Source organism: Panthera tigris, chromosome A2 (assembly GCF_018350195.1).
Source record: "Panthera tigris isolate Pti1 chromosome A2, P.tigris_Pti1_mat1.1, whole genome shotgun sequence".
NCBI lineage: Eukaryota > Metazoa > Chordata > Mammalia > Carnivora > Felidae > Panthera > Panthera tigris.
In genome coordinates, this window is record NC_056661.1 from 12756301 (window position 1) to 12782082 (window position 25782).

Below are 25782 nucleotides of genomic sequence, written 5' to 3' on the forward strand. Positions count from 1 at the left end.
CTAAGCAGACAGGTCAGTGGTGTTGAGTATATTCACGTTGTTATGCAACCAGTCATTTTGCAAAACTGAAACTGTGTCCCCACGAAGCACTGACTCCCCAACCCTCCCCCACCCCCGTCCCTGGCACCCCCCAGTCTACCTTCAATCTCTTTGAACGTGACTACTCTAGGGGCCTCGTATTAAGTGGAATCACACAGTATTTATCCTTTTGTGGCTGGTTCATTGCACTTAGCCTAATGTCCTCAAGGTCCATCCACACTGTGGCATGTGCTAGAATTTCCTTCCTCTTTTAAGGTTGAATAATATTCCTCTGTGTAGGTAGGTCACATTTTGTTAATCCATCCGTCTGCCTACGGACACATGGGTTGCTTCCACATCTTGGCTATTCTGAGTGTTGCTGTGAACACGGGTGTGCAAAAATCTCCTCAAGGTCCTGCTTTCATTTCCTCTGGATATATACCCAAAAGTAGAATTGCTGAGTCTATGGCAGTTATATTCTTAATTTTCTGAGGAACCATCATACTGCTTTCCATAGTGGCCGCATCACTTTTACATTCCCACCCATCACGCACAAGGGTTCCAACGTCTCACATCTTCGCCAACACTTGTTAGTTTGATAGTAGCCATCGGATGGGTGTGAGGTGGTATCTCATTATGGTTTTGATTTGCATTTCCCCTTATGACTATGACGTTGAGCATCTTTATAGGTTTGTTGGCCATTTGTGTACCACATTAGGAGAATTGTCGGTTCGAGTCCTTTGTCTCTTCCTTCGATTATTTGGGGGTTTTTTGGTTGCTGTTGTTGAGTTATAGGAGTTCTTTATGTACTCTGGATATTAGTCCCTTACCATATATATGTTCAGTGAATATTGTTTACCATTTCACAGGTTGCCTTTGCACTCTGTTCATGTCCTTTGATGCACAGAATTTTAAAATTTTGATGCAGTCCACTTTGTCTGTTTTTACTTTTGTTTCCTGTGCTTTTGGTGTCACGGCCGGGAAATCCTTGCCAAATCCAATGTCGTGAAGCTTTTCCCTGTTTAGTTTTTTTTTTTTTTTTTCTTTTTTAAGTAATCTCTACACCAAACGTGGGGCTCGAACTCACAACCCCGAGATCAAGAGTTGCACATTCTACTGACTGAGCCAGCCAGGCGCCCCCCCTCCTCTGTTTTCTTCTAAATTTTATCATTTTAGGTCTAATGTTTAGGTCTTTGATCATTTTAAGTTACCATTTGTGTATGGTGCTAAGTAAGGGGTCAACTTCATTCTTTTTTAATTTTTTTAATGTTTATTTCTGAGACAGGGAGAGACAGAGCATGAGTGGGGGAGGGGCAGAGAAAGAGGGGGGACACAGAATCCAAAGCAGACTCCAGGCTCCGAGCTGTCAGCACAGAGCCCCACGTGGGGCTCGAACCCACAGACCACGAGATCATGACCTGAGCTGAAGCTGGACGCTCAACCAACTGAGCCACCCAGGCGCCCCTCAATTTCATTCTTTTGCATGTGGATATCCAGTTTTTCCAGCACCATTTGTTCAGAGACTCCTCTTGCCTCACTGAATGGTCTTGACACCCTCGTTTAAAATAATTTGACTATATATGTGAGGTTTTACTTCTCGGCCCTCTATTCTATTCCATTGTTCTGCATGTTTGTCTTTATGCCAGTACCGTGCTATTTTCATTATTTTAGCTTTGGAGTAAGTTTTGAAATCACAAATTGAGACCTCCCAACTTTGTTACCCTTGAGGTGCCATATGCATTTTTGGGAAGGATTTTATTCGTTCTCTTAAAAAATGCTGTTGGCCTTTTGACAGGGATTCATTACATCTATAGATCACTTAGGGTAATAGTGACATCTTAACAACATGACGACTTCCAGTCTATGAACATGGGATGTCTTTCCATTTATTTGTGTCTTCTCTCTTTCACTAAAGTTTTCTAGTTTACACGTTTTTTGCTTTCTTGGTTAAGTTTAGTCCTAAGTGTTTTATTCTTTGTGGTCCTCTTGCAAGTGGATTATTTCCTTAACTTCCCTTTTGGATTGTTCATTGTTAGTGTATAGAAACACAACTGAATTCTGAGTGTTGATTTTGTATCCTGCAACTTTGCTGAATTCATTTATTAGTTCTCACAGTTGTGTGTGTGTGTGTGTGTGTGTAATTTTAGGATTCTTCGTATACTATCATGTCATTTGCAAACAGATGCGATTTTAATTCCTCAATTCCTACTGGGATGGCTTTTATTCTTCTGACCTCATTGCCCTGGCTGAGACTTCCATAGTACTATGTTTAATAAAAGCGGTGAAGTGGAGATCCTTGCTTCTAATTTCAGAGGAAAAGCTTTCAGTCTTTCACTATTGAGTATGTTGAGTATGACGTATGATGTGATCTGTGGGTTCTTCATATATGGCCTTTATTATGTTAAGGTAGCTTCCCTAAGTCGGTTTGTTGAGTGCTTTTATTATGAAAGGGTGTTGCATCTTGCAAAGTGCTTTTTCTGCATCAATCGATATAATCATGCTTTATTTTCCACCATTTTTGTTTGAATAAACCTCTTTTTTTCTTTATCCTCAGCCCTAACAGTGTTTGAAGAGGGAAAGCAGAAAGGATGAGTTAGATGGGTGCATTCACGAAACACTGTCTACCCTTTAAGCCTCCTCCAATATAAACATTTTCTGAGCACAACCTTCCCATCGTACACAGAGGCCGCACAGTGAGCCCCATACCCAAGGCTCAGGACTGGCTGTTCAAAGAGTGTCAGACAACACAAGTCTTACTCTGATACCAGTTACAATGTGTGAGTTTTCCCTCCACGACACCAAGCAATTCTAGGACGCCCAGCTGGGTGTCCTACAATTTAACTCAACTCGGGCACGACCTACACGGAGACAGTGTCAGGCCCACTGCCTCCGGGTTCAGTCCTAAAAGGCTGTCTTCCACTTCAGCTGCCCATCACCAGTCCAGGTTGCTCTCCGTGCTCCTGATTGACGGGCTATAAAATCAGAGGTTCCCATGACCTCTTCCCTCGAGTTCCATTAATTTGCTAGAGTGAGTCACAGAACTAAGAAAAACTGCTTACTCATTCAGTATATCACCAATTTACTATAAAAGGATATGACTCAGGGACAGCCTGATAGAATAGATGCGTCCGGCAAGGTAGGGGGGAAAGGGCATGTAGCTTCCATGGCCTCCCTGCACGTGCACCCTCCCGGCACCTCCTTAAGCTCACCAAGCAGACCAGACATTCTCTGAATCCTATCCTTTTGGGGTTTTATGGAGGCTTCATCCCACGAGCATGGCTGATTCAAACACTGACCCTTGGCAACTGAACTCAACCACCAGCCCCTCACCTCTCCCAGAAGACGGGGATGTTGGGGGTCGGGTGGGGCTCAAAGTTCCAACCCTCTAACCACCACAGTTGGTTCTCCCCATCCTTATGTTACCTAGGGGCTTTCCAAAAGTCGCCTGGTTAACAGCAAAATACACCTTTATCCTTCTCATCACTTAGTGGTTTGCAAGGGTGGTAGGAGCTCTGCCCAAAATCCAGGTGAAGACCAAACATATTTCTTACTATCAGTCACAATATCGTGGGGCACCTAGGTGGCTCAGTCGGTTAGGTGTCCAACTCTCGATTTGGGCTCAGGTCACGATCTCACGGTTCATGGGATCCAGCCCCGAGTTGGGCTCTGTGCGGACAGCACAGAGTCTGCTTGGGATCCTCTCGCTCCTTCTCTTTCTGCCCCTCCCCTGCTCAGGCACTCACATGCACCTGCTCTCTCTCAAAGTAAGTAAACTTAAAAAGGTATCCTAACTTTCAGCAGTCCCCTATACACAGAAAACAGAGACTTGAAGAGCAAAAGGGGTTCATTTTTCAAATATCAAAAAAACCCAGTGACCACACAGATAGCTGTAACAAGTGCATAAAGTGGTCAAGTTCACTGAGTATCACATACCGATCACTGAAAAGCCCTCTCTGAACAAGCGTCGTAGGAATGTGCTTTTCCCAGCTGTTTGCAGGGAGGTCTTCACTCGGGTTAGTGAACGTGGCCTGGGTGTGGGTTCAGGAGGCACGAAGCACGTTGTCACCTGAGGGGAGCATGCTCTCGAGCTCTCCCCGAGATTTCCCAGTGGTGCTCTCTCCCTTGAGATACTAATGGACTTCCTTGTTCTCTTCCCAGACTTCTGGTTAATGAAGCCTGCTTCTGTAACTAAAGGATATGAAATATTCTTTTTTTGAATGTTTGTTAATTTATTTTTAAATTTTTTTTAACATTTATTTATTTTTGAGACAGAGAGAGACAGAGCATGAACAGGGGAGGGGCAGAGAGAGAGGGAGACACAGAATCTGAAACAGGCTCCAGGCTCCGAGCTGTCAGGACAGAGCCCGACGCGGGGCTCGAACTCACGGACCATGAGATCATGACCTGAGCCAAAGTTGGACGCTTAACCGACCAAGCCACCCAGGCGCCCCAATGTTTATTTATTTTTGACAGAGAGTGCATGTGCACGCAAGGGGGAGGCACTGGGGGCGGGGGGTGGGGGGCGCGGACACAGGATCCGAATCGGGTATCCTGATCGGGAAAGAACCCAATGCGGGGCTCGCACTCACGAACCTTAAGATCACGACCTGAGCTGAAGCCAGATGCTGACCCGACTGAGCCACCCAGGCGCCCAGGATATGAAATATTCTCAAAATCTGCCATTCCCATCGTGTTTTTGATGGTGTCGGAGACACACTCTATCGGTGACAGCAATGCCCACACTTTACTAATACCATGCACAACCGTGCTACTGGGGAAATGAAAGGAGTAGATACCCAAGATATGAGTGGGCAGGGAGCCTCTTTTCCCCTGGGACGGGCTGTGAAGCCGTGCGAACAGCTGCCAGATTCTATTGTCACTAAAAGCGTGCCCTATAAGCAGCTCTCAACTGACGAGGAGCTGCGCGGCTTATGGAGAACAATGGCCAAGCTATTGGCCTGTCTGGAAGGCCAGCACTCTCACCAAAGAAGGTACAAATCAGTCCGGTGGGGGCTGAACCGCACTCTTTTCTCAGCGGCCATGGAAGACTTAAGCAGTACCAAGAGTCCCTCTCTCTGGGGTCTTAGACTCGGGGGTCGTGGCCATAGAATCCGGCAAATGGCAAGGGAAAGCTGGCCTACAGAAGGGATGCCCATGTGGGACGCAGCCCTGTGGAAGTCACTATGGGAATCTAAGGGGTGCATTAGAATAGGACGTACCTGGGGCGCCTGGGTGGCTCAGTCGGTTAAGCGGCCGGCTTCAGCTCAGGTCATGATCTCGTGGCTCGTGAGTTCGAGCCCCGCGTCGGGCTCTGTGCTGACAGCTCTGAGCCCAGAGCCTGCTTTGGATTCTGTGTCTCCCTCTCTCTCTGCCCCACCCCCCACTTATACTCTGTCTCCCTCTCTCAATAATAAATAAACATTAAAAAAAAAAAAAAAAAAGGGTCCTGACGGGAAGAGACACCAATTCTGAAGGGGCTTTGCTTACCGCGTGGCACACGTGGGTGCCCAGAGTGCCCGAGTCACATTCCATCAGACTGGGAACACGCTTATATCCCATAATATCCAGCAACAGGCAGAGAGAGGTCCTCCGCAGAGTAACAGTTTGATAGCAAACTGGAGACACTGGTTGTTAAAAACCGGGGAGACAGGGCCTGCAGGGCAATAAGCGGGTTGGTAACTGCAGGGAACGACGGAGAAAGGGACCCGGGTTCCTGGGTGTCCCTTCTATGGACCCAACACTTTCTGCACACAAATGGGGGAGGGGGGTGGGAAGTGGTCAGGGGCTGGGAGAGAAGTTTCTGGAACTCTGATACAGAAACTCCACGGGAAGCCCCAGAGGGGGCTTTGAATGGACGCAGGGACTGGGCATGTGCAGGCTGAGAATGATGGGGGACGTGTGGACAGAAACTGGAACGTTTCAACAGGCTTGATGGGAAGAGCTGGTCTCAGTCACTGGCTGTTTGACAGAACGGCTAGACGTCTCCCCAAGTCTGCCCGCAGCTGTAAATCCAAACCTGCTGGGGAGGCCCCGGATAAGGCTGCTCGGGTCGGTGGGACAAAGGTGAGAGCCGCACAAGAGCGGCCCCGTTTGAACGGTGTGAGGGACAGTGGCTGTGTCTTACTCGAACGCGTGATGGGGACGGATACTGGGTCTCTCTGGGGAACGTGCCGGTACCCAGAGTGTGGCACAGGCGTGTAAACGGGAACCAGCAAACATCAGTGGAGGCACGCTACCTGGGGAGCACCAAGACGGCCAGAGCCCACGCAGTGTAGACAGGGGCTGGTGGGCTGGCTGGGCCGAGTCTCTGCGCCTTCCTGGGTGTGGGGTGTGGACCGCAGCTTATGGCAAAAGCCCGTCTGCGCGTCCAGCAACAAACAGCGCCGGGACTCTGGACTGGGTGGAGAACTTCCAACTTCCAACTTGCTGTCGGACAGTAGACAGAAGCAGCCCAATCGCTGAAGGACGTGAAATCACCCTGCAAGTGAAACAGTCCTAACGTCCCAGACGTCGTCCCGAGGCTCAGAACCAGCTGTTTAGAACTTAAGATACCGCGTGCCTTCCACTGGCCGCTTAAGTAGAAACTAAGGCGCGATTGCAAAAGTTTTATTTTTTCAATATCAGGCGATATGCTCATACAAAACAGCTACTCTGCTGAATTAGCGTCTAAAGTGCTTGAGCTCCCAGAGCATCACACATGTGCCACCACAGCACACGTGTGCCCTGAGCCAGTGGCAGGGGACGGGCTTCCTTCCCGACGGTCTGCAGAGGTCCCCAGCTGTGTCAGGGGACACGGCCGCACACAGATTCACACCGTGCGCGGCTCACTAGTGGCCAGCAAGAGCGGAGGCCTGACGTGTCCCGGGGTTTCCCCGCAGGCGCCTTCTTGATTGAAATACCACTGGCTGGAGGCCGTGAGGCCCTGGGTCTCTTCCCAGGCCTCCTGGTTGATCAAGGCCGCCTCTTTACTTGCCTCGGCAGAGAGTTCCAGCACCTGGGCAAAGCTCCTGCAGAAACAACAGGGCAGGTGAGGCCTTTTCGCTCTCTGTGCCCAAGAGCCAGATAGCCGGGGCACCTCGGCCTTCACAGCTGCGGTGTGGGGAAAGGGGTTACTTCCTGTGTGTTCATGGGAAAACGCGGGAAGCTCCGTCTGAACAGAACCTAGAGACGCCTGTAAGAAGAGGACTGGGCAGGCATAAAAGATGATCTCGGGAACACTGACGCCGTGTCAGGAACCACGCCACGAACGAACCGGGTGGTCCTCACGCAGCATACACGATGGCGGGGAAATCCACACTAAAGGAGCGTATCCGGCCAGCCGAACCTGAGACCCTTATAATCTGGAGCCCTCTGATGCGTCCCCCTTCAATCTCAGGGCACGTACAGGAGCAGCAAATGCCCCAGTATGCACCCGGCTGTTCTTCAAGAGTACCTTTCCAGTGTTCTAGGCATTTCAGGGAGTAAATTGAACATCACAAAGGAGAACACCACAAGACTCTTATACCGAAGAAGAGAAGGAAAGCCCCAGAGTGAAGAAAATCCCCTGCGGGAAAGATGCCGGTGGGGGAGCTGGCTGTGGGGAGCACTGGGACCCGGGGCACACGCATGTGAAACCCATCGGGCTATACTGTCAAGGTCTGTGCCTGTTCTACATGCATTTACACTCCAGTAACAAGTTCTAAGATCACCCCAGGAGACACTTAAAGTGTGAACAGCCGATCCAAGGGCACCTGGAGTGCTGTCACTCTGAGGAAGTAAAGGGCTGGGGCTGTTAGTGCCCCCTTTCTCCCATGTCTGCTGGAGAACGCACACAGGGGTTTGCACTGACTTGGGAGGTGCTTTACCCACCCCCCCACCCCCACCCCGCCTCAGTGGACCCTTGCACCCTTGGCCTCTGCAAAACCACAGCTGCCTGCTCTCCTGAGTGTGGCAAGCTGCTCCCGACTTAAAATCTTTTCTGAAATACCTTCGGAGCTCTAGATCCTTCTTTTGGGTCATTTCCTTGAGTTCGCTCAGCAGGTTCAGAGCTTTCAAATTTTCTTCTAAACTGCCGATCCCAAGTTCTCCCAGCAGGTGGCATGTGGTCGTCAATTCACGCTGCAAACTGTCTGGAGGGGAGAAGGGAGGGTCAGCCAAGGGTTTCAAGGCGCCCCAAGCAATGGATGGGCAGCTGACTAGATTTTTCGCGTTCACTGGAATGCTCTTAGGCTACGCTCGCTCGCATCGCATCGTGAAGCTCAAAGGCAGAGAGGATCGGGTGGTGGAGGGCGACATTCACGTGCTGGTACCGCCTCTGTGCCCCTTTGCCGGAGATCATGGCGGCCTGAGATCATGGGTCACGGTTGTCCGCCATGCAGGCAGTCACTGGAACAGACCTGGAAAGCCACTTCGATGTCCTCAACAGAAACCTACGCAAAAGGCCAAGGAAGTCTGTGCTACGAGCGACTTAAACCCAAGCCCGTGGTTCCCTCTCTCCGTTCGCAGGATCTCTGTGCCCCCACCCACGAGACAGCAGCCTGTATCCACACTGTGTCCCACCTGCTCTAAGGAGACCAGCACCTGTCCGCTTCTGGCACACACACCTGTACACACGTCACAACTGTACACAGTAACAGCTTGAGACCTCGAGAAAGGTTTTTCCAAACACCCGACCTCTTAATACTTCTAATGGGGGTCTGAATCGCATCCTCCCCAAAAGACACGTTCAGGACCTAATCTCAAGTGCCTGTGAATGTGACCTCCCTGGAAATGGAGTCTTGGTAGACATAACTGAGGTAGAATGAGGTCACAGGGCAGGGTCTGATCGGTACCTGGCATCCTTCTAAGAAGAGGGGAATTCAGAAGTGGAATGCTCAAGGGCAAGGCTGTACGAAGACACAGGTGGACCGCAGTGAAGCTGTCACCAGCCAAGGAAAGCCAAGAACCGGGGGCAACACCAGAAGCCAGGAGACAGGCATGGAACGCCTCTTCCCTCAGAGCCTCTAGAAAGGTCCAGCTCGGCTGAGGCCTTGATTTCAGACTTCGGGACCCTGAACTGATGGGAATACGTTTCTATTGTTTTAAGCTACCCAGTTAGTTTGTCACTGATTCCAGGAGCCACATGACACTCGTACACTCCCCGACCCCAACTCCTGGCAACCACCCATGGCACTTATGAGAGGCGGAGTCCAGGAGCCACAGGCATGCGTGGCCACTGCGGTAATCCTAAAACCGCACGCCTGCACACAGAGAACTACTCCACGAGGCTCCTTCCTTAAGACTCCACGCCACTGGCTTCCTATTTCATACTGGGAAAAGCTGGATTAAAAACCATCTCTGTCCGAGATTACCAATTCAGCAACACCCTCTGTGACCTTGAACTGTGTCTATGGAAAGTTCTGGAAGGAAAGTCCATCTGATTTTAGGTGGAGATGTCCTAGTACATCAGCCTCAGACAAAACATACTTAGATGGCTGGCAAGGGCCCTGCCTGGAAATGACCGGATTCCAGGACGGCTGAAAACTTGTTTGGGGAGGATACTTGCTCTAAAGAGAATTTTAAGACCGAGCACGGCACTCTGCACGCCTGCTGATTTCTTCAAAGGGTTAGGCGGGAAGCCTAGGCAAGCGAGGGATCCCACGAAGCTGCTGAGAAGGCAGGACAGGCCCGGGGATCAGCAGGTCTGAAGAGACCCGCCCCCAGTCTCAGGGGATTACAGCTGCTCCCCAGGAGTGCCTTTCAGCAGGGCTGGGAACTACTGGCCTGTTCCACCGACCCGGGTTCAAATCCCAGCACGATCCTTACTTGGGGCACAACTCTCGACAAACCCCAGCTCTGCCGGCCCCCGTGTCCTCTGCCATCTGACGAGGGATGCGCCATCCGCCTGACACGACACAAGCGGATAAAGGTGGCTGGCACACAAGGAGTGCCGACACGCACGGGCCACTCACTGGACCCGCTCCCTGTCCAGGAGCCGCCCTGTTTCCTACCTAAGAACTGCTGCCCGTCCCCGTCCAGGTGGATTGATTTCACCGGAAGTTCATGCCTCGTGGTGTCCAGGGCCGTCGCGAACGTCTTGTACTGCTCCTTAAAGCGCTCGGCCACAGCCTCATAGGGGCTGAGCATCTCAATCTGCAGGCAGGAGGGAACGAGGTTTGTCAGACAAGACTCAGTGGCGCACTTGGGGAGTCCAACGGTCCGTGTGAGGTGAAGACACGCCGTTCTTTAAAAAATTTTTTTTTTCAACGTTTTTTATTTATTTTTGGGACAGAGAGAGACAGAGCATGAATGGGGGAGGGGCAGAGAGAGAGGGAGACACAGAATCGGAAACAGGCTCCAGGCTCCGAGCCATCAGCCCAGAGCCTGACGCGGGGCTCGAACTCACGGACCGCGAGATCGTGACCTGGCTGAAGTCGGACGCTTAACCGACTGCGCCACCCAGGCGCCCCTACGCCGTTCTTTCAGAATCTCCTAAGGAATCCTCCAGGAAGCTTACGTGGGTGTGGCGGCTCTCCAAAGGCTCAGCCGACAGCAAAGTGGCCCAGGCCGCCTATGAACATGGTTTCCAGAACATTCCAGGACCAGGCCCTCACCCTAGGGAGCTTGGGCCCTCCTGCTTCAGAGAATTGAGCTGAAATGTCTGCCCCCTTGTAAGACTACCCCAGCAACCCCCTTCTCCTTCATACATGCTGTCAGGGTCCTCGTGGGGGGTTTTAAGGACACATTTGCTTACTTGTCTTTCCTTTTCCTAACACTGTGAGTTCCATGAGAACTGAGACCTCGATCTTAGCTCAGGGCCTGGCCGCAGGCAGGGCGTTCTCTCTCTCTCTCTCTCTGTTTCTCTCTCACACACACACACACACACACACACACACACACGCACACATGCACACACACACACACACATGCACACACACACACACACAGGGTATTATGGGTTGATCGCGTTCCCCCAAATTCCTCTGTTGATGTCCCAACCCCCAGCACCTCAGAACATGACCTGATTTGGAGACAGGGTCTTCACAGAAGTAACAGGAGTTAAGATGAAGTCGTCAGGGTAAGTGGGCCCTGATCAGAGTTCAAGACACGCGTCAGGCTCTGCACTGATGGTGCAGAGCCTGCTTGGGATTCATTCTCTCTCTCTCTCTCTCTCTCTCTCCCTGTCTGCCTCTCCCCCACTCGAGTTTTCTCATTCCCAGGGCTCTGTCCCAGTGCTGACCACACGGCACCAAGACCTCGTCTCCCACCAGCACCCTGGCCCTGCAGGGAGGCCTGAACTGCATCTTCGTGTCACTGAGCACAAGCGACAGGTGCCTAAAGAATACGTGCACGTGTGTGATGAAGGGACAGGTCCCTGTGGCTGGTTGGTACTTGACGTCACAGCCCCGTCCTCTTTAGAAGCTGTCACAGACTGACACCCAGCGGTGTCAAAAGCTGGCCGCAGAGTGAGAGCCCGGCGGCAGTGACACGTACCGTCAACAGTCCCTCCAACTTCCCCACCGGGACCACCCCTCCCTCCGGGACACGTGGCTCGGAGACCAGTCACCGCTGACCTGAGCGTCTAGGATGTCTGCCAGCTCCCGCTTCCTCTGACAGAGGAGAAGTTTGCGCTTCAGCTCGTGGGCCTTTTTCTGCAGCTTCTCCCTCTCTTTGCACATTAGTAGTAAGTTCCTTTCTGCCTTTTCTTCGAATGGAACCAGGTTGTTCTCCATCTGTTGAGTGTGCAACAAGAGCTCAGGCCGGAGGAAACTCCTCTCTGCGGCTGACAGAGGCCGCCTTCCACCCACATCACGCGGGAACGAGGCTCCGTTCTCACCTTTACGGCCAGTAGAGTCAGGAGCAACGTTTGGGATTCCATCATTTCCATCGACTCAGACGGGCTCTCGAGGGTGAGAAAAAGACATTTTTGGTTGCCGACGAATTGGTATAAATCTAGCTCTCTCCCCCAGAGGGGCAGAAACCTAACCTTTACAAACTTTACTCAGTTCAGGAGTTTGAGGATTCTCTCCTGTAGGTCAAGCCGTGTCTACTTTCTAGTTTACTCTTTTTGGGCACTCTGGGAGAAGGCAGAGGAAGGTCTGGCCCCGTCCCGTGGCTGGCTGGTGAAGGGCCAGCCAGGGGGCACCCATCCGGTCACCGCCGCACTGGAACCAGGTCTCGGGCCTCCCACCCCCGTGAGACCGCAGCCCAGCTGTCCTCCCCTGGGGACACGGCCCAGCCCCGGGCCTCCCCGAGCACAGCATCGGCAAATAAGGCCCCAAATCTCATTTTTCACGTGATCTCGCATTCGTAACTACTCCTGTATGTGTACTTGGGGAAACGTAAGCTCTAGGAACATTCTGAGAACACGCGTGGTCTCCGGTTTGTCCTAAAACGCACGGCTGGCTTGTTCAGTCATAAAGCCTCGGGGCCTCGAGTGGCACCTGAATGGGGCAGGAGCTGGTATCAGCTTTCTCTGACTGAGTAGCTTCCCTTTCATTTCGGACACTTACTGGGCTCTTCTTCTGTGAAGCCGAAAAGGACGTCGACTCGGTTTTCTTTGACATCGTTTTTTCTAACTGCGGAGTCTTTCTAACCATGCTTTTGTCTAAGGCCAAGGAGAGCATTTTGAAGGTGAGAGGAGCTTCCTTCGGAAGCCGACTGGGACAACCCCCCACTAGGGAAAGCAGGGGCAGGGCGGACGGCTTACCGTTGATGGCCGAGAGGTCCAGGTCAGGCGGGGCGGTGCCGTGCCCTTCCAGCAACGTGGACTGCAGGTCTCCTTTCCCAATGCCACTGCTGTCTGTGGGCCCAGGGAGAACCCCCAGAGGTCAGCACGGTCTGCAAGGTACTGCACACGCCTCCGTCGGGAAGCCGGCAACCTCACTGGATGCTACCACCTGCTTCCAGAAACTCAGCTTCTTGGGAGGTGAGCAGCACCGAAGGCTGAGAAAGCTTTGCAACTTCCCAGCCAGCGGGTTGAATGGATTTCTAAGTAGAACTAGAAATAAGACGCAGGCTTTATAAGCCTTTCTGCTTAATAAAAAAATGCTGTGGGGGTGCCTAGGTGGCTCAGTCGGTTGAGCCGACTTTGGCTCAGGTCACGATCTTGCGGTCCGTGAGTTTGAGCCCCGCATCGGGCTCTGTGCTGACAGCCTGGAGCCTGTTTCGGATTCTGTGTCTCCCTCTCTCTGACCCTCCCCCGTTCATGCTCTGTCTCTCTCTGTCTCAAAAATAAATAAACGTTAAAAAAAAAAAAAATGCTGTGTTCTGGGTAGGAAGTCTGGTACGCGCCATGTATTTGTCCTTCCCTGTGTTTTTCCCTTCTTTCTCCAGCGGCTTCTGGACTGTTCATCTTCCCTGGGAGTTCCCTTCATCTTTACCTCTATTTAAAACTGGGAAATTATGCCTTACACCGTCTAAAATGAGCCCTGGGGTACTGCGGGCTTCAACTAGGCAAGGGCTCCAGCGGGCTGCAAAACGAACAGACAGTATGTGGAATTCTCTGTCGTGTTAGGAACTAAACAGAAAGTGATTTAATGAGCAGCCGTGAGGGGCGCCTGGGTGGCTCAGTCGGTTAAGCGTCCGACTTCGGCTCAGGTCATGATCTCGCGGTCCGTGAGTTCGAGCCCCGCGTCGGGCTCTGTGCTGACAGCTCAGAGCCTGGAGCCTGCTTCGGACTCTGTGTCTCCCTGTCTCTCTGCCCCTCCCCTACTCATGCTCTGTCTGTCTGTCTGTCTGTCTGCCTCTCTCTCTCTCCCTCTCTCTCAAAAATAAATAAATGTTAAAAAAAAAATTTTTAATGAGCAGCCGTGAAGTTGAGGAAATGAGTATGTGGAGATAAACAGAGCGAAATGACAATCTGTGGGGTATGCTGCCCTTTGTTAGGATTTTTGAAAAGTTCTAGAGAAACAAAAATCGATCGACCTCGTGGGTGAGGGGGGAGATGAGACTTTATTGCTATTGTTTTTGCACTGGTTATAGGTTTTGTCATCCACGTGTACAGACAGCATTTCCACTGAGAAAAGTAATCTCCTAGGGAGCTAGACGGTGGAGCTCGAATAAGCAGTCTCTCTTAATTATCATGGTTATGCTTTTTTCCTTAATGTGTATTTATTTTTTAGTATATGTGCTGCCGAAGCGAGCGCAATGTTTATTTATTTTTGAGAGAGAGCGCGTGCGGGGGAAGGGCAGAGGTGGGGGAGGTGGGGTGGACAGAGACAGAGGATCCAAAGGGGGCTCCGTGCTGACAGCAGACGGCCCGACACGGGGCTCGAACTCATAAACCGTGAGATCATGACCTGAGCTGAAGTTGGACACTCAACGGACTGAGCCACCCAGACGCCCCCGGATGTGGCCGGCCCCATTTCTGACCCCTCTGGGTTGTACTCCAGCCTTCCCGGCTTGACCCACGGCCTTCAACCCAACTGCATGAGGAGAGACCAGAGGGCCGGCCCCAGTTTCACGTGCTGTTTCTCAGTCATGCCCCCGGGTCAAGAACAGCACAAATGCTGACAAACATCTAGACCAGGACCAGCAAATTTTCAAGCCCCCAAAATGTGACCACTGCTGTTGACCGGAGGCCCTACTGACAAAATAAAGTCAATCAGCGTGTATTTTCTATGTTGTATGTATTATACACGGCATCCTTACACACGCTGTCTCGCTCTTCTATGTACGTTCTTATACGTACCGCACCCTTACGACAAAGTAAGCTAGAGAAAAGGAAACGTTAAGGAAGTCGCGAGATAAAATACGTTCACGCCACTGCACTATGACAAACCCGCATAGAAGTACACCCAGGCGGTTCAAACTCGTGTTGTTCAAAGGTCAACTGTACTTCATTTTTAACGATGAGACTCAAAGCTGTTGCCGTTTTGAACAAGGAGGCATGGGCCAAGAAACGGTTTTGCTTTTTGTGAGCTGCTTTCGTGCCAAAGAGCTGCCGGTGATCGCTGGAGAAGTGGGCACGTGAGGAGCTGGAGGAAGCGCCTGGGGAGAGGCCTTCCCAGAGTCCGGGATGGGCACACGGATTACAACGGAACACCTAATACACAGTGACGATCTGAGTGGGGGATCATGAGGGAGTTTCCACCCTCCTTGTCCACTTTCCATTCTTTTTTACAAGGAACACCTATGTCTACAATCAGCAAAACTGCAAGGTTTTCGTATCACTTTGGGGACAGCTTCTAGAACGGGTCAGGGGACACCATGACGAAGAAGACCTAACCCAAGGTGGTGAGAGACAGGAAGATGAGGCCTCATGCCCCTTCTGAGTCTTGCTTCCGGAAGTCCCACCCAAGAACTAGTCACGTGACCAAGGAAGCGCCATGTTGGAAAGGTGGCTCTTCTCCGGGGCCATACAGGACGTAACCACCCCTTTCCCCCTGCCATTTCCCTACAGCTCCCCACATGCTGCAAATTTGTCCTCACACGGAAACACTTTCACTAGCTGCTGCTTCTGACACTTCCCAGAAAGAGGGAGCTTGACTTTAGCGTACTTGAAAACAAAATTCACCACCGTGTTCATCCCTTACTGAATGGACTTCAGAGCTGTCTCCCACCCTCCTCCATCTTTACACACCTTTGCTCTTCTGGAGCAGGTGGACTCTCCTTGCACCTTCAGGCATCTTCCCACTGGCCTTTAATGCATCTGCTGCAGAAGCCTGTTAGGGGAACACATGACATTTAGGGCAAAAGACACCTCCCCTGCACGAGAAGGGGCCCCTTCATGGTCTGTGCAATTTGCACCTGCTATTACTTGGAAGCAAGGCGTAGACAAAAAGAGTTCTGACCTGTAATCACCATATACACAGGATGAACTAATTTTGTCAAAAAGGATATCCTCACATGCACAGAATATAGGAAAACACCAAAAAGTGTACCAAGGATTATCTCTGGCATGGCAGGTTCCAGTTGACTGATATTCTACATGCTTTATAGTATTTACAAGATTTTCATTTCATTTCATTTCATTTCATTTCATTTCATTTTTCATTTCATTTTTCATTTCATTTCATTTCATTTCATTTCATTTCATTTCATTTCAGTAGGCTCCGTGCCCATCATGGGGATCGAACTCACAACCCTGATATCCAGAGTCACACGTGCTCTACCAACTAAACCAGCCAGTGCCTCCCCCCTGCCCTGCATTTGCCAGTTTTAGACAAACAACATATTACTTCAGTCATCAGGAAAAATAAAAGTTTTGTACAGGTATTAATCTTCAAAACATTAAAAAAAAAAAAGGCATGCAGGGTTGGCAAACCATTACAATAACATACAAGCAAAAAGAAAATCTCCTAAAGAGCAAGAATATTTCAATGCGTAGACACCACTCCTATTCAACCCCCTACTGGAGGTCTCAGAATAAAAAATAAAAGGTAAACAGATCAAAAAGCAAGAAGTAAAACTCTCTTCTTACAGATATGACATGATTTACAAAGAAAATCCCAAACGCTACTCAAACTAATAAAGTTTATTTAGCAAGATTGCAGGATACAGGGTCAACATAAAAAAAAGCTCATTTCTAGCAATGAACACATCTGGAAAGTGAAATTCAAAGACAGTACTATATAAAAGTTCTCAGTAAGGAAAAAACAAAGCTATGTATGGTGATAGGTATTGACTAGATTTACTGGGGGAACCATTTTGCAACATATACAAATGCTGAATCATTATGTTGTCTACCTGAAACTAATATAACTTATGTCAATCATACCTCAAATTAAAAACGAATTTCTTCATTTATAAAATAACAAAGGGGTGCCTGGGTGGCTCAGTTGGTTAAGTGTCCGACCTCAGCTCACATCATGATCTCACAGTTTGTGGGTTTGAGCCCCACGTGGGGCTCTGTGCTGACAGCTCAGAGCCTGGAGCCTGCTTCAGATTCTGTGTCTCCCTCTCTCTCTCTGCCCCTCCCCCACTTGCCTTGTCTCTTTCTCAAAAAATAAATAAAAATTAAAAAAGAAAAAAGAAAACACAGTATTACGTATAGCAGCACTAAAAACCACCAGATACTTAGGTATAAACCTAACAAAATATAGGGAAGGCCTATAAGGAAAGGAAGGCCAACATGACCAAATAAAAGGATAGGTGTACCACATCCATACATTGAAAGGCTTGGTGTTTTTAGGATGCTATCCTCCCTAAACTGATGCACAGATTCAATACATTCAAGATCCCAGCAGAAATTTTGGTAGAAAACGGCAAGCTAAGTCTAAAACTTACATAGAAAAGCAAAGGGACTAGGAGAGCCAGTGTTTGGCGAATAGAGTGGGAGAATTCACACATACTGATTTAGAGACTACAAAACTACAGGAAGCTTCGCATCTGGAACTGGCTTAAGGACAGACACGTAGACCAATGGGAAAAAATGGAATCCGGAAGTGATGCGTACAAAAAAGGTCAAGTGCTTGTCAACAGAGGTGGTGACAATGGGAGAAGGAAGGTCCTTTCAGCCAATGGTGCTGGAACAAGAGAACATCCATACACTTAAAAATGAACGTCAATTCCATGATCACACCAGATACCAAAATTAATTCAAACTGGATCACAGACCCAAATGTAAAATCTAAAACTATAAAAGTCATGGAAGAAAACACGGGAGAAAACCTTTGTGATCTTGCGTTAGGCGAAGATTTCTTAGATGAGATACCAACAGCATGGCCCATAAAAGCAGAAATCCATTAAGATGGACTTCATCAAAATTGAGGATTCAATTCCCCTCAAAAGACCCTAAAGAGAAGGACAAGACAAGCTACACACTAGGAGAAAATATCTGAAAATCACCATAAAGGGTTGGGGCCCAGGGGAGAGAAAGAGTTCTCCGAACTCAACAATGAGAAAACAACCCAATTTAAAAATGGGCAAAAGATCTGAACACACCAACAAAGATACAGGAATGGCCAGTAAGCACATGAAAAAATACTCAAGATCAGGGGCGCCTGGGTGGCTCAGTCGGTTAAGCGTCTGACTTCGGCTCAGGTCGTGATCTCGCGGTCCGTGAGTTCGAGCCCCGCATCGGGCTCTGTGCTGACAGCTCAGAACCTGGAGCCTGCTTCAGATTCTGTGTTTCCCTCTCTCTGACCCTCCCCCCATTCATGCTCTGTCTCTGTCTCAAAAATAAATAAACGTTAAAAAAAAAAAATTAAAAAAAAAAAAAGAAAAAATTCTCAAGATTAGCGGTTAAGGAAAATGTAAATTAAAACCACAAGATACCACTTCACACCCACCAGAATGGTTTCCATCTCCAAAGTACCGACTGGAACTCTCCGCTGTGGTTGATAGCCATATAAAGACCTGGAGCCACTCTGGGGAACAGGTGAGCAGTTTCCTACGAAGCCAAAAATACACCTACCCTACAATTCCTCTCCAGGGAGACCCGAGAACGCATCTACACGGAATCCCACAACAGGAATGTTTGAGGTGGCTTTGTTCACAATTGCTCAAAATGGGAATCACACCAAATGTCCTTCCCTCACAAACGCTAAACACAGCATGGAACATTCTTCAGCCATCGGAAGGAACCAACACTCACTGTGACAGGCAACCACAGGGAGAGACCTCCTCTCCTTTATGTGAAAGAGGCCAGACGCAAGAGGCTGCATCCCGTGTGACACCTTTTAAATGACCTTCCGGAAAAGGCAAGGCTACAGAAACAGAAACAGGTAACCGCCTGGGATGCAGTGGGGCTGGCTTCATTGGAACACCGAGGGATCTTGGGAGTGACAGACTGTTCCGTATCTTGACTGTGGTGTGTCTGTGACTGGGTGAGTTTTTGCCCAAACTCACAGAAATGTAGGCTGGGGAGTGATGCCTTACTCTACGTAAACTGTATGTTAAGAGATGGAAAAAAAGGGGCGCCTGGGTGGCTCAGTCGGTTAAGCGGCCGACTTCGGCTCAGGTCACGATCTCGCGGTCTGTGAGTTCAAGCCCCGCGTCGGGCTCTGTGCTGACAGCTCAGAGCCTGGAGCCTGTTTCAGATTCTGTGTCTCCCTCTCTCTGCCCCTCCCCTGTTCATGCTCTGTCTTTCTCTGTCTCAAAAATAAATAAACGTTAAAAAAAAAAATTAAAAAAAAAAAAAGATGAAAAAAAAAAGAAGAAAGAAAGAAAGAAAATGGACAAGCTCTTAGAGATGGAAACTACCTCAGCATGGAGACACATAGGGTGCTGTAAACAAGTCTGCAAGGCAACATTAAAATTATGAGGCACGGACTGTGATCTCTTGTTGAAAATCACTTCAACAAAATCACTCTGGCTGATGACGTGTCCGTGTAGGTTCATCAGTTACAAATGTGCATCTCTCTGGTGGGGGGGGGTGTTGACCAGGGAGGCTGTGAGGGTGTGGGGCAGGGATTCTACGGGAAATCTCTGGATTTCTGCTCAATTTTGCTGTGAACCTAAAACTCCTCTAAAAAAAAAACAAAAAAAAAAAAAACTAAGTCTGTTGAAAACAACAAACCACGCCCAAGGAGTGACATCAGTTTGTGAAAAGGTTTCCTTTTCCCTCAAGTTGGATCTTAAGGCACACTATTACTTAAGTTTGTTTATGTATGCAGTCCTTCTCGAAGACCCGGTAGGTGTTTTTCAAACACCAGTCAAGGGGGCACCTAGGTGGCTCAGTTGGTTGAGCGTCTGACTCTTCTTGATTTTAGCTCAGGTCATGATCTTGCAGTTTGTGAGTTTGAGCCCTGCATCAGGCTCTGCGATGTCAGGCACTGACAGTGCGAAGCTTGCTTGGGATTTTCTCTCTCTCCCTCCCTCTCTGCCCCTCCCCTGCTCTCACCTTAGTTCTCAAAATAAATAAACTTAAAATTCTATAAATACCCGCCAAGGCCAAAGACTGCGTGCTGGGCACCCGACAGAACTGTTTCAGGACAGAATCCAGAAAGGAATTATCAGGTTGAAAGGCAGGAACAATTTCAGGTTTCAATCGAGGTCATGTCTTTGCAAAGGGGATCCTCAGAGAGACCGCTGCTCACAAAAGAGACTCAAGACTGGGAACGAAGGACGAGACAATCACAGAGGCTGCTGGGTAAAATCCCCGAAAGGCTTGTTCGGGGACCATGCTGTGCCTGGCTCACGTGACTTGTGTCAGAATTCCAAGTTCCGACGGAACTCTATTCAGAACGTTCAAAAAACAGTCGTTACCTTTTTGGTGGTTTTCTTCTCGTACTGCAGGTATCGGGACTCAACCACTCTTCCACCTGTGGGAAACACGCTGTTGGTTTATAACAAAACTACAACAGTGGAGTGTGAGAACCGGCCCACCCCCGACCCCCCCATCAACAGCAGGGACAGCAGAACTGTTCCTCCTTGCTCCTCTCAGATCCTGTCCTTTGGCATCCTCGAGCATGTATGGGACACCTACTGTATACAACAACATGGATGGGATACTTGCGGCATCCAAGTCGCTGGGCTAGGGACAGAGCCCCAGAGAGAGAGCTGCAGGAGCTATGATCGAGGAATAGGAGGGAATAAGCTCAAAGCAGAAAGCGCATTTAGGGGCAGGGCAGGGCAGGGCAGGGCAGGGGCAGGAAGCAAGACTTTCCACAGAGAGGCACGTATTTGCCTCCTCCTGTCTTTCCCAACTCACTCCCTGCGGTCAAGACCCCAACCACCCCTTCCTTCACCCAGGTCTGTGTCTGACCCACTCATGGTACAGGACTCTCATGCCTCTTTACCCCCTTACCTAGCTTAGGACTGCTCGGGAGCCATGCTCAGCACCAAGCCATACATCATGGTGACAGCGCAGCCCCAGGCACCCTTCCTGCTGCTCTGTGGCAGCAAGGGGGTGTCTCTCAACAGCCCCAGTGACCACGCACAGTCCTCTGCTCTGTCTCCCCCCACCCCCCTTCCCCTGGACCCTCCCTTGCGCTTTCTCCTCCCACTTCCCACAGGGGGCCCATCCCTCCAGTTAGCTAGGGACCAGATTCCACTTCACTGGCAAGACAGAAGCAGCCCCAGGAGACCCTCCCACCTCAGCATCCAGCAGCCTCCCAAGTTCAGGGCCATATCCCGGCCCCACCACGTGGAGGGACCTCTGTGCTTTGGGGTAAAGCAAACCCTCCACTCTAGGTGCCAGAGCCCGGCCCTCACCCCCGCTCCCCAACCCCAGTTCCCCTCTCCAGTGGTCTTCCTGCCATTATTTCTCCCTCCACCTAGACCCTCTCCCCCCACCTCTCCACTCCCCTTTACGATGCCAGCTCCTCTTCCTCTCCTCTCTCCTGAATCCCACTCCGGTCCAGTCTGGCTTTCCCGATCACCACTGCACCAAAGAAACCCCTTTCGGCAAGACCGCTGAGATCTCCCCGCCCCAAAGCCCACCAACCAATTCTTAGTCCTCACTCTGAGCACAGCACTTGCTGGCACCCTCCTCCCTAAAACACCCTGTGTCCTCCTGGCCGGCTGCCCCCTTGGTGGCTGAGAATGGGCTGCCTTGCAGATCCACTAGCTGGTAAAGCCTGAGCGCCTCCAGGCACCTCGCGCATCTCATATTCCCACCTCGCTGCCCTCCCTCCTGTTCCTGCCACCGTGACCACTTTTGCTGTCCCTCCAACCAGCAGGCACGCGCCTGCACCTGCCCTCCTTCCCAGCTCCGCTCAGCCCAGCACCTCCCTTGGACCAGGAAGCCACCCACATCCTGGTCTATCCACAAGGTCCAACACACCCCATGTCTCCTTACTTCTCCATCTGATGCGCGGCCAGTCTGCTTTGCTCAAGGCTAAATGCCACTGCCCAGTAGGGAGTAGGTGCTCAGCCAGGCATCCAGCGCACGAGTCTACGCTTTTTCTAGGTACACCCAGAGCTCAGAGATGTCCCCTTTTTACTGAAGAGACCCAGAAAGAGTGACACGATTAACATCACACAGTTTGACAACTTGGTTAAGTGACACGGTGATCTCAACCGGATCTTCATGCCAGGATTTCATCTTTCACTGGGGCTGGAGATGCGGCCACAACCCTGAGTGGAAAGGAGGTACATCCAGAGTTCATGGGGACCATGGAGCTGGACGAGGAGCTAGTGGTTGCCCCGAGTGAGCCCTGGATATGGAAGAGCCACGCCTGCGGGGTGAGCGGGCTCAGACGATCGGGCAGGAGGCATTAAGGGTCAAGGCCAAGACCAGGCAGGGGCCGGGCGAGAAAATCAAGATACACCAAGGGTCTGCCGCTGGACGTCAAGTGAGGATCAGGGCAAAGAACACCCCACCCCCCCCCCCCCCTTCTAAGCACAGGAAACCATCCTGCTTTCAGTCCAACACCATCAGCAAAGGGTTTTGCTCCTCTGGAAGGATCGGAGGCCTGGGGTTCCTTGAACGTCTCTGACAAGCAGTTTCAAGTTTCCAGAAACTAAAATGTACATGTTTGTTTTAAACAGGGGTGGATTCTCCACAGAAGCAGTATTGTGACGAAGGATAGAATTTGCGTTCAAGAACCAGACCACGTGTAAACATAATAAACGTTAGAGACGAGATCATCGAGCAGCACTGTAGCGTATGAACCTCCAGTCCCTTGGAACTGGAATTCTGCTCTAACTCTGCACTGGCCCACAGCACACTTGGAGGAAAACCGTTCACTGTATCAGAGGCTGGAGCTCCGACGAGGGGGATCCTCCAGTCCTACTGCCCCAAGTGGCACTGACTGCCAAGAGTCAAGGGAGGCTGTGAGCAGTGACTGCGGACCCACACGGGGACCCCAGATGTGGGCACGCCCCCGAGGCGCTTACAGAGAAGAAACGGAGACTCCAGGGTTCAATAACAAGTTCGGCTCATGCTCTCCTCACCCACACTTCCTAGTGGCGAGTCCTGCACACAGCCCGTGACGCAGCCCAGCCCCCCCCCCGCGGCTGGAAGGGCCCGCTGCCCTGGATGACGTCCGCCGGGACCTGCCGCACCCCTGGCTGCAGGGCTGGGTGACCAGATTCAGCATCACACGAAGGTGTGTGTGAAATAAAGTCCTAGCTTCCCTGCTCCGGCCCGGGCTTTTCTTCCCCAAAAGCACTTTCTGAAACTGGATCGTGAGGTAGCTTGCAATGTTGCTCACCTTGTGTTCTGCTTCCTTTCATCTTTGCGCCACTAGGGGTACCGGGGCCCCCTGAGGAAGGCTTCCTAGAAGAGGGAGATGGGGGTCTTGTTAACATAGTTGGCTAGGCTCAGGGAAGGCAGCGAGGAGCCTGGGCTTCCTCGGGACAACCCAGTCCCGGCACCCTGACGTCCGCGAGTCTGGGCCGCCTTCACTGGAACACAGACACAGAGCCCCTGCCCGGCCGAAGCCGAGGAGGGCCCAGAGGGGTAAGAGTGAGAAGAATGAGCATGTTTGCCAAGCCTCAAAGATCTCAACTTAGGTCAGGGGTTCATTAATTCATCAGGCGTTTAAGTGCCAACTGTATGCACCTGATGCCACCTGGTAAAGGGAGACGGAGCTCCTTCCTGAGAGGCAAAAACAGTGTTTTCCTGTCAGGCAATGTGAAGAGTGCCCCGGACAGGCAAAGAGGTGGGGGGTAGGCGAGAGACAAAGCCCTGTTTGCTCAGGTTCATGGCAAAGGACGTCCAGAGACAGGGATCAACAAGGCCAAGGGCACAGGGCAGAGAAGAATGATGTCGAAATGGAAATTGATCAGCCCTATGGCTTTGCAGGGAACCCAGGCAGGGATACAGGATCAGGAGGAGAGAAAGCTGGGCTGGGCTGGGCTGGCAGAGTCCTGACTTCCCAGCTTAAAGGCTCAGATCTATTTCTATAGCCTCCTTACTGGTAACCTTTCTCTGTAAAGGGCCAGACAGTAAATATCTTCTGCTTCGTGGGCCATAGGTTCCTGCTAGAAAACAACGAACCCTGAATGTTATTCAGCCCTAAAAAGGCATACTGATACATGCTAAAATGGATGAATCTCAAAAATATTATCCTGGGGGCACCTGGCTGGGCTCAGTTGATGGGGCATGCGACTCTTGAGTTCGAGCCCCACACTGGGGGTAGAGATTCCTTCAATAAATAAACCTTTTAAAAGTGAAAGAAGCCAGGCACATAAGGCAACATTTTGTATGATTCCATCTGAAAAGTCCAGAACAGGGGAGTGAGACAGAAAGCTGATTGGTGGTTGTCAGGGGCAGCAGGCTGCAGGAAGAACGGGGAGTGACTGCAAATACATACAAAGTTTCCTTCTGGGCTGGTGAAAATGTTCTAGAACTAGACAGAGTTGGTGGCTGCACCTCGTGAAGGTCTTCAGGCCATTAAATCGCTTGCTTTGAAATGGTTAATTTGATGTTATGTGCCTTTCATCTCTATTTAAGGAAAGAAAGAATGAAGCCTGATGTCATGGGGGAGAGGGAACCTTGAATCAGGAGAGTCAGCGATGCCTCCCAGGTGTCCAGTCTGGGCAAGGGGGAATGCCACGAACAGAGACCAGCAACTAGGAAGTTGCACATTGAGGGGCGGGGCAGGGCAGGGGCCTGGTGCTGTAACCCCAGCTGACATCAGGACACAAGCCCCACTGGTCACAAAGTGACCTGTTCAGCTCACGGCAGCCACCTCCTGTGTGGCAGGTTCTGAGGACCCCAAGTCGGTGCTGGGCCACAGTGGGGAGAGGCAACCTCACAAATGCTCACTAGGTGCCGGAAGCTCTGCTCCTTCACAAAATCCTCCCAATCCTACAACCAACTCACCGTTGGCCTGCTTTATCCTTGTTTTCTAGACGAGGACCTGAGGGTTTGAACAGGTCACCCCTGACAAGTCTCAGAGCTGGCAAGGGACAGAGCAAAGATTCCCTATGGGGTCAGAGCTAGGGCTCTGGAGTCAAACAATGTGGGGGGGGGGGGGGAGTTCATTACACCTGTGCCAGCCTCTGGTACCACCCCCCTCCCCCCCAAAACGTCGGAGAGACTAATGGGAATCTCAGGATAACGCAGGGTGGAGAAAACCCAACCGATTTCAGTCGGCCTATTTAACTTCAATTTGCACTGGAACAATAAACATGGGCCGAAAGCACAAATAAAACAAACCCAGCCCAAGCATCACACCTGGCACCGCCAAGTGTTCAAAGTCTGTCTCTCTTGTTCCTGCTGTGACAAATGACCTTCCCTCCCTGAGCCTCTATTATGTCACCTGTAAATGGGATGCGTAGAAAAAAAGAGACTGGAAAGATTAAAGGAGATAGTTTAGTGGCCCAGCACTGTCCACTACAAAACGTTAACTGTAATAACGCCAGATCACATTCAGGAGCCACGCACTGTTGCAAGAGCTTTTCAGTTTCACACAAGGCCTACAAGATTGAGCGGCGGCGTCATTCCGCCGATTTCGCAGGGGTGTAAGGCGGAAGCACAGAAAGGTTAAGCCACTAGCCAAGGCTCGCCCCGCACCCACATAACTGACTCGGGACTCAAGGTCTAGTTCCGCGCCCACGCTCCCGAGCATGCGCAGAGGCCGCACCCCGCCTCCCCGAGCCTGTGCACCCGCGGTGGGTCCAGAAGGGATCAAATCCCCAACCCCCAACCCTGCTGGCCCTCCCCCACCAGCTCCCGGCCATGGCCTTCTCGCCGGCACCGACAAAATCCAGGCCCGCGGCGCCTCAACTCACCCAGCACTGCGCCCCGACGAATCCGCCATTTCCCGCCTTTAACTCAAAGGCCGGCTCTTCAAGTCCGTGTGCCCGCCCCCTCGGTCCGGACCGGGCCATATTGCGGCGCCATAGGAGGGGCGGCCACGGACCTCGGCGAGCGTGCCTGCGGGTGGAGCGGGCGAACCCGGCTCGCGCGCCTCGCTGTGTTCCCCTCACACTTGGTTTCGTCCACCAGAGGCAGGAGGCGGTGGCCGG

At 51.0% G+C, this 25782-nt stretch overlaps 1 protein-coding gene and 1 long non-coding RNA gene across 10 annotated transcripts; one reads left to right on the forward strand and one right to left on the reverse strand.

The window, feature by feature from the left end:
- Positions 1 to 6608: 6608 nt before the first annotated feature.
- HAUS8 (HAUS augmin like complex subunit 8) lies at positions 6609 to 25764 on the reverse strand. 5 transcript variants are annotated; one of them, XM_042978513.1, is made up of 11 exons: positions 25546 to 25764; positions 23019 to 23083; positions 20128 to 20183; positions 15560 to 15641; positions 12686 to 12778; positions 12489 to 12583; positions 11813 to 11878; positions 11550 to 11708; positions 9987 to 10128; positions 7985 to 8126; positions 6609 to 7025 (listed from the first exon to the last, which is right to left on the reverse strand). In XM_042978513.1, exons 1-11 carry the CDS (start codon positions 25572 to 25574, stop codon positions 6827 to 6829), a joined length of 1128 nt encoding a protein of 375 aa, XP_042834447.1. In that variant the 5' UTR covers positions 25575 to 25764; the 3' UTR covers positions 6609 to 6826. The 5 variants fall into 5 exon arrangements, with proteins under 5 accessions (XP_042834447.1, XP_042834448.1, XP_042834450.1 ...); XM_042978514.1 differs by lacking the exon at positions 25546 to 25764 and adding an exon at positions 23970 to 24552; XM_042978516.1 differs by lacking the exon at positions 23019 to 23083 and having other exon boundaries at positions 25546 to 25763.
- LOC122236620 lies at positions 20107 to 22947 on the forward strand. 5 transcript variants are annotated; one of them, XR_006214718.1, is made up of 3 exons: positions 20107 to 20157; positions 21773 to 21954; positions 22354 to 22947. It is a non-coding gene; the product is annotated as an uncharacterized LOC122236620 (long non-coding RNA). The 5 variants fall into 5 exon arrangements; XR_006214717.1 differs by having other exon boundaries at positions 20147 to 20231; XR_006214719.1 differs by lacking the exon at positions 20107 to 20157 and adding an exon at positions 20241 to 20332.
- Positions 25765 to 25782: the final 18 nt, after the last annotated feature.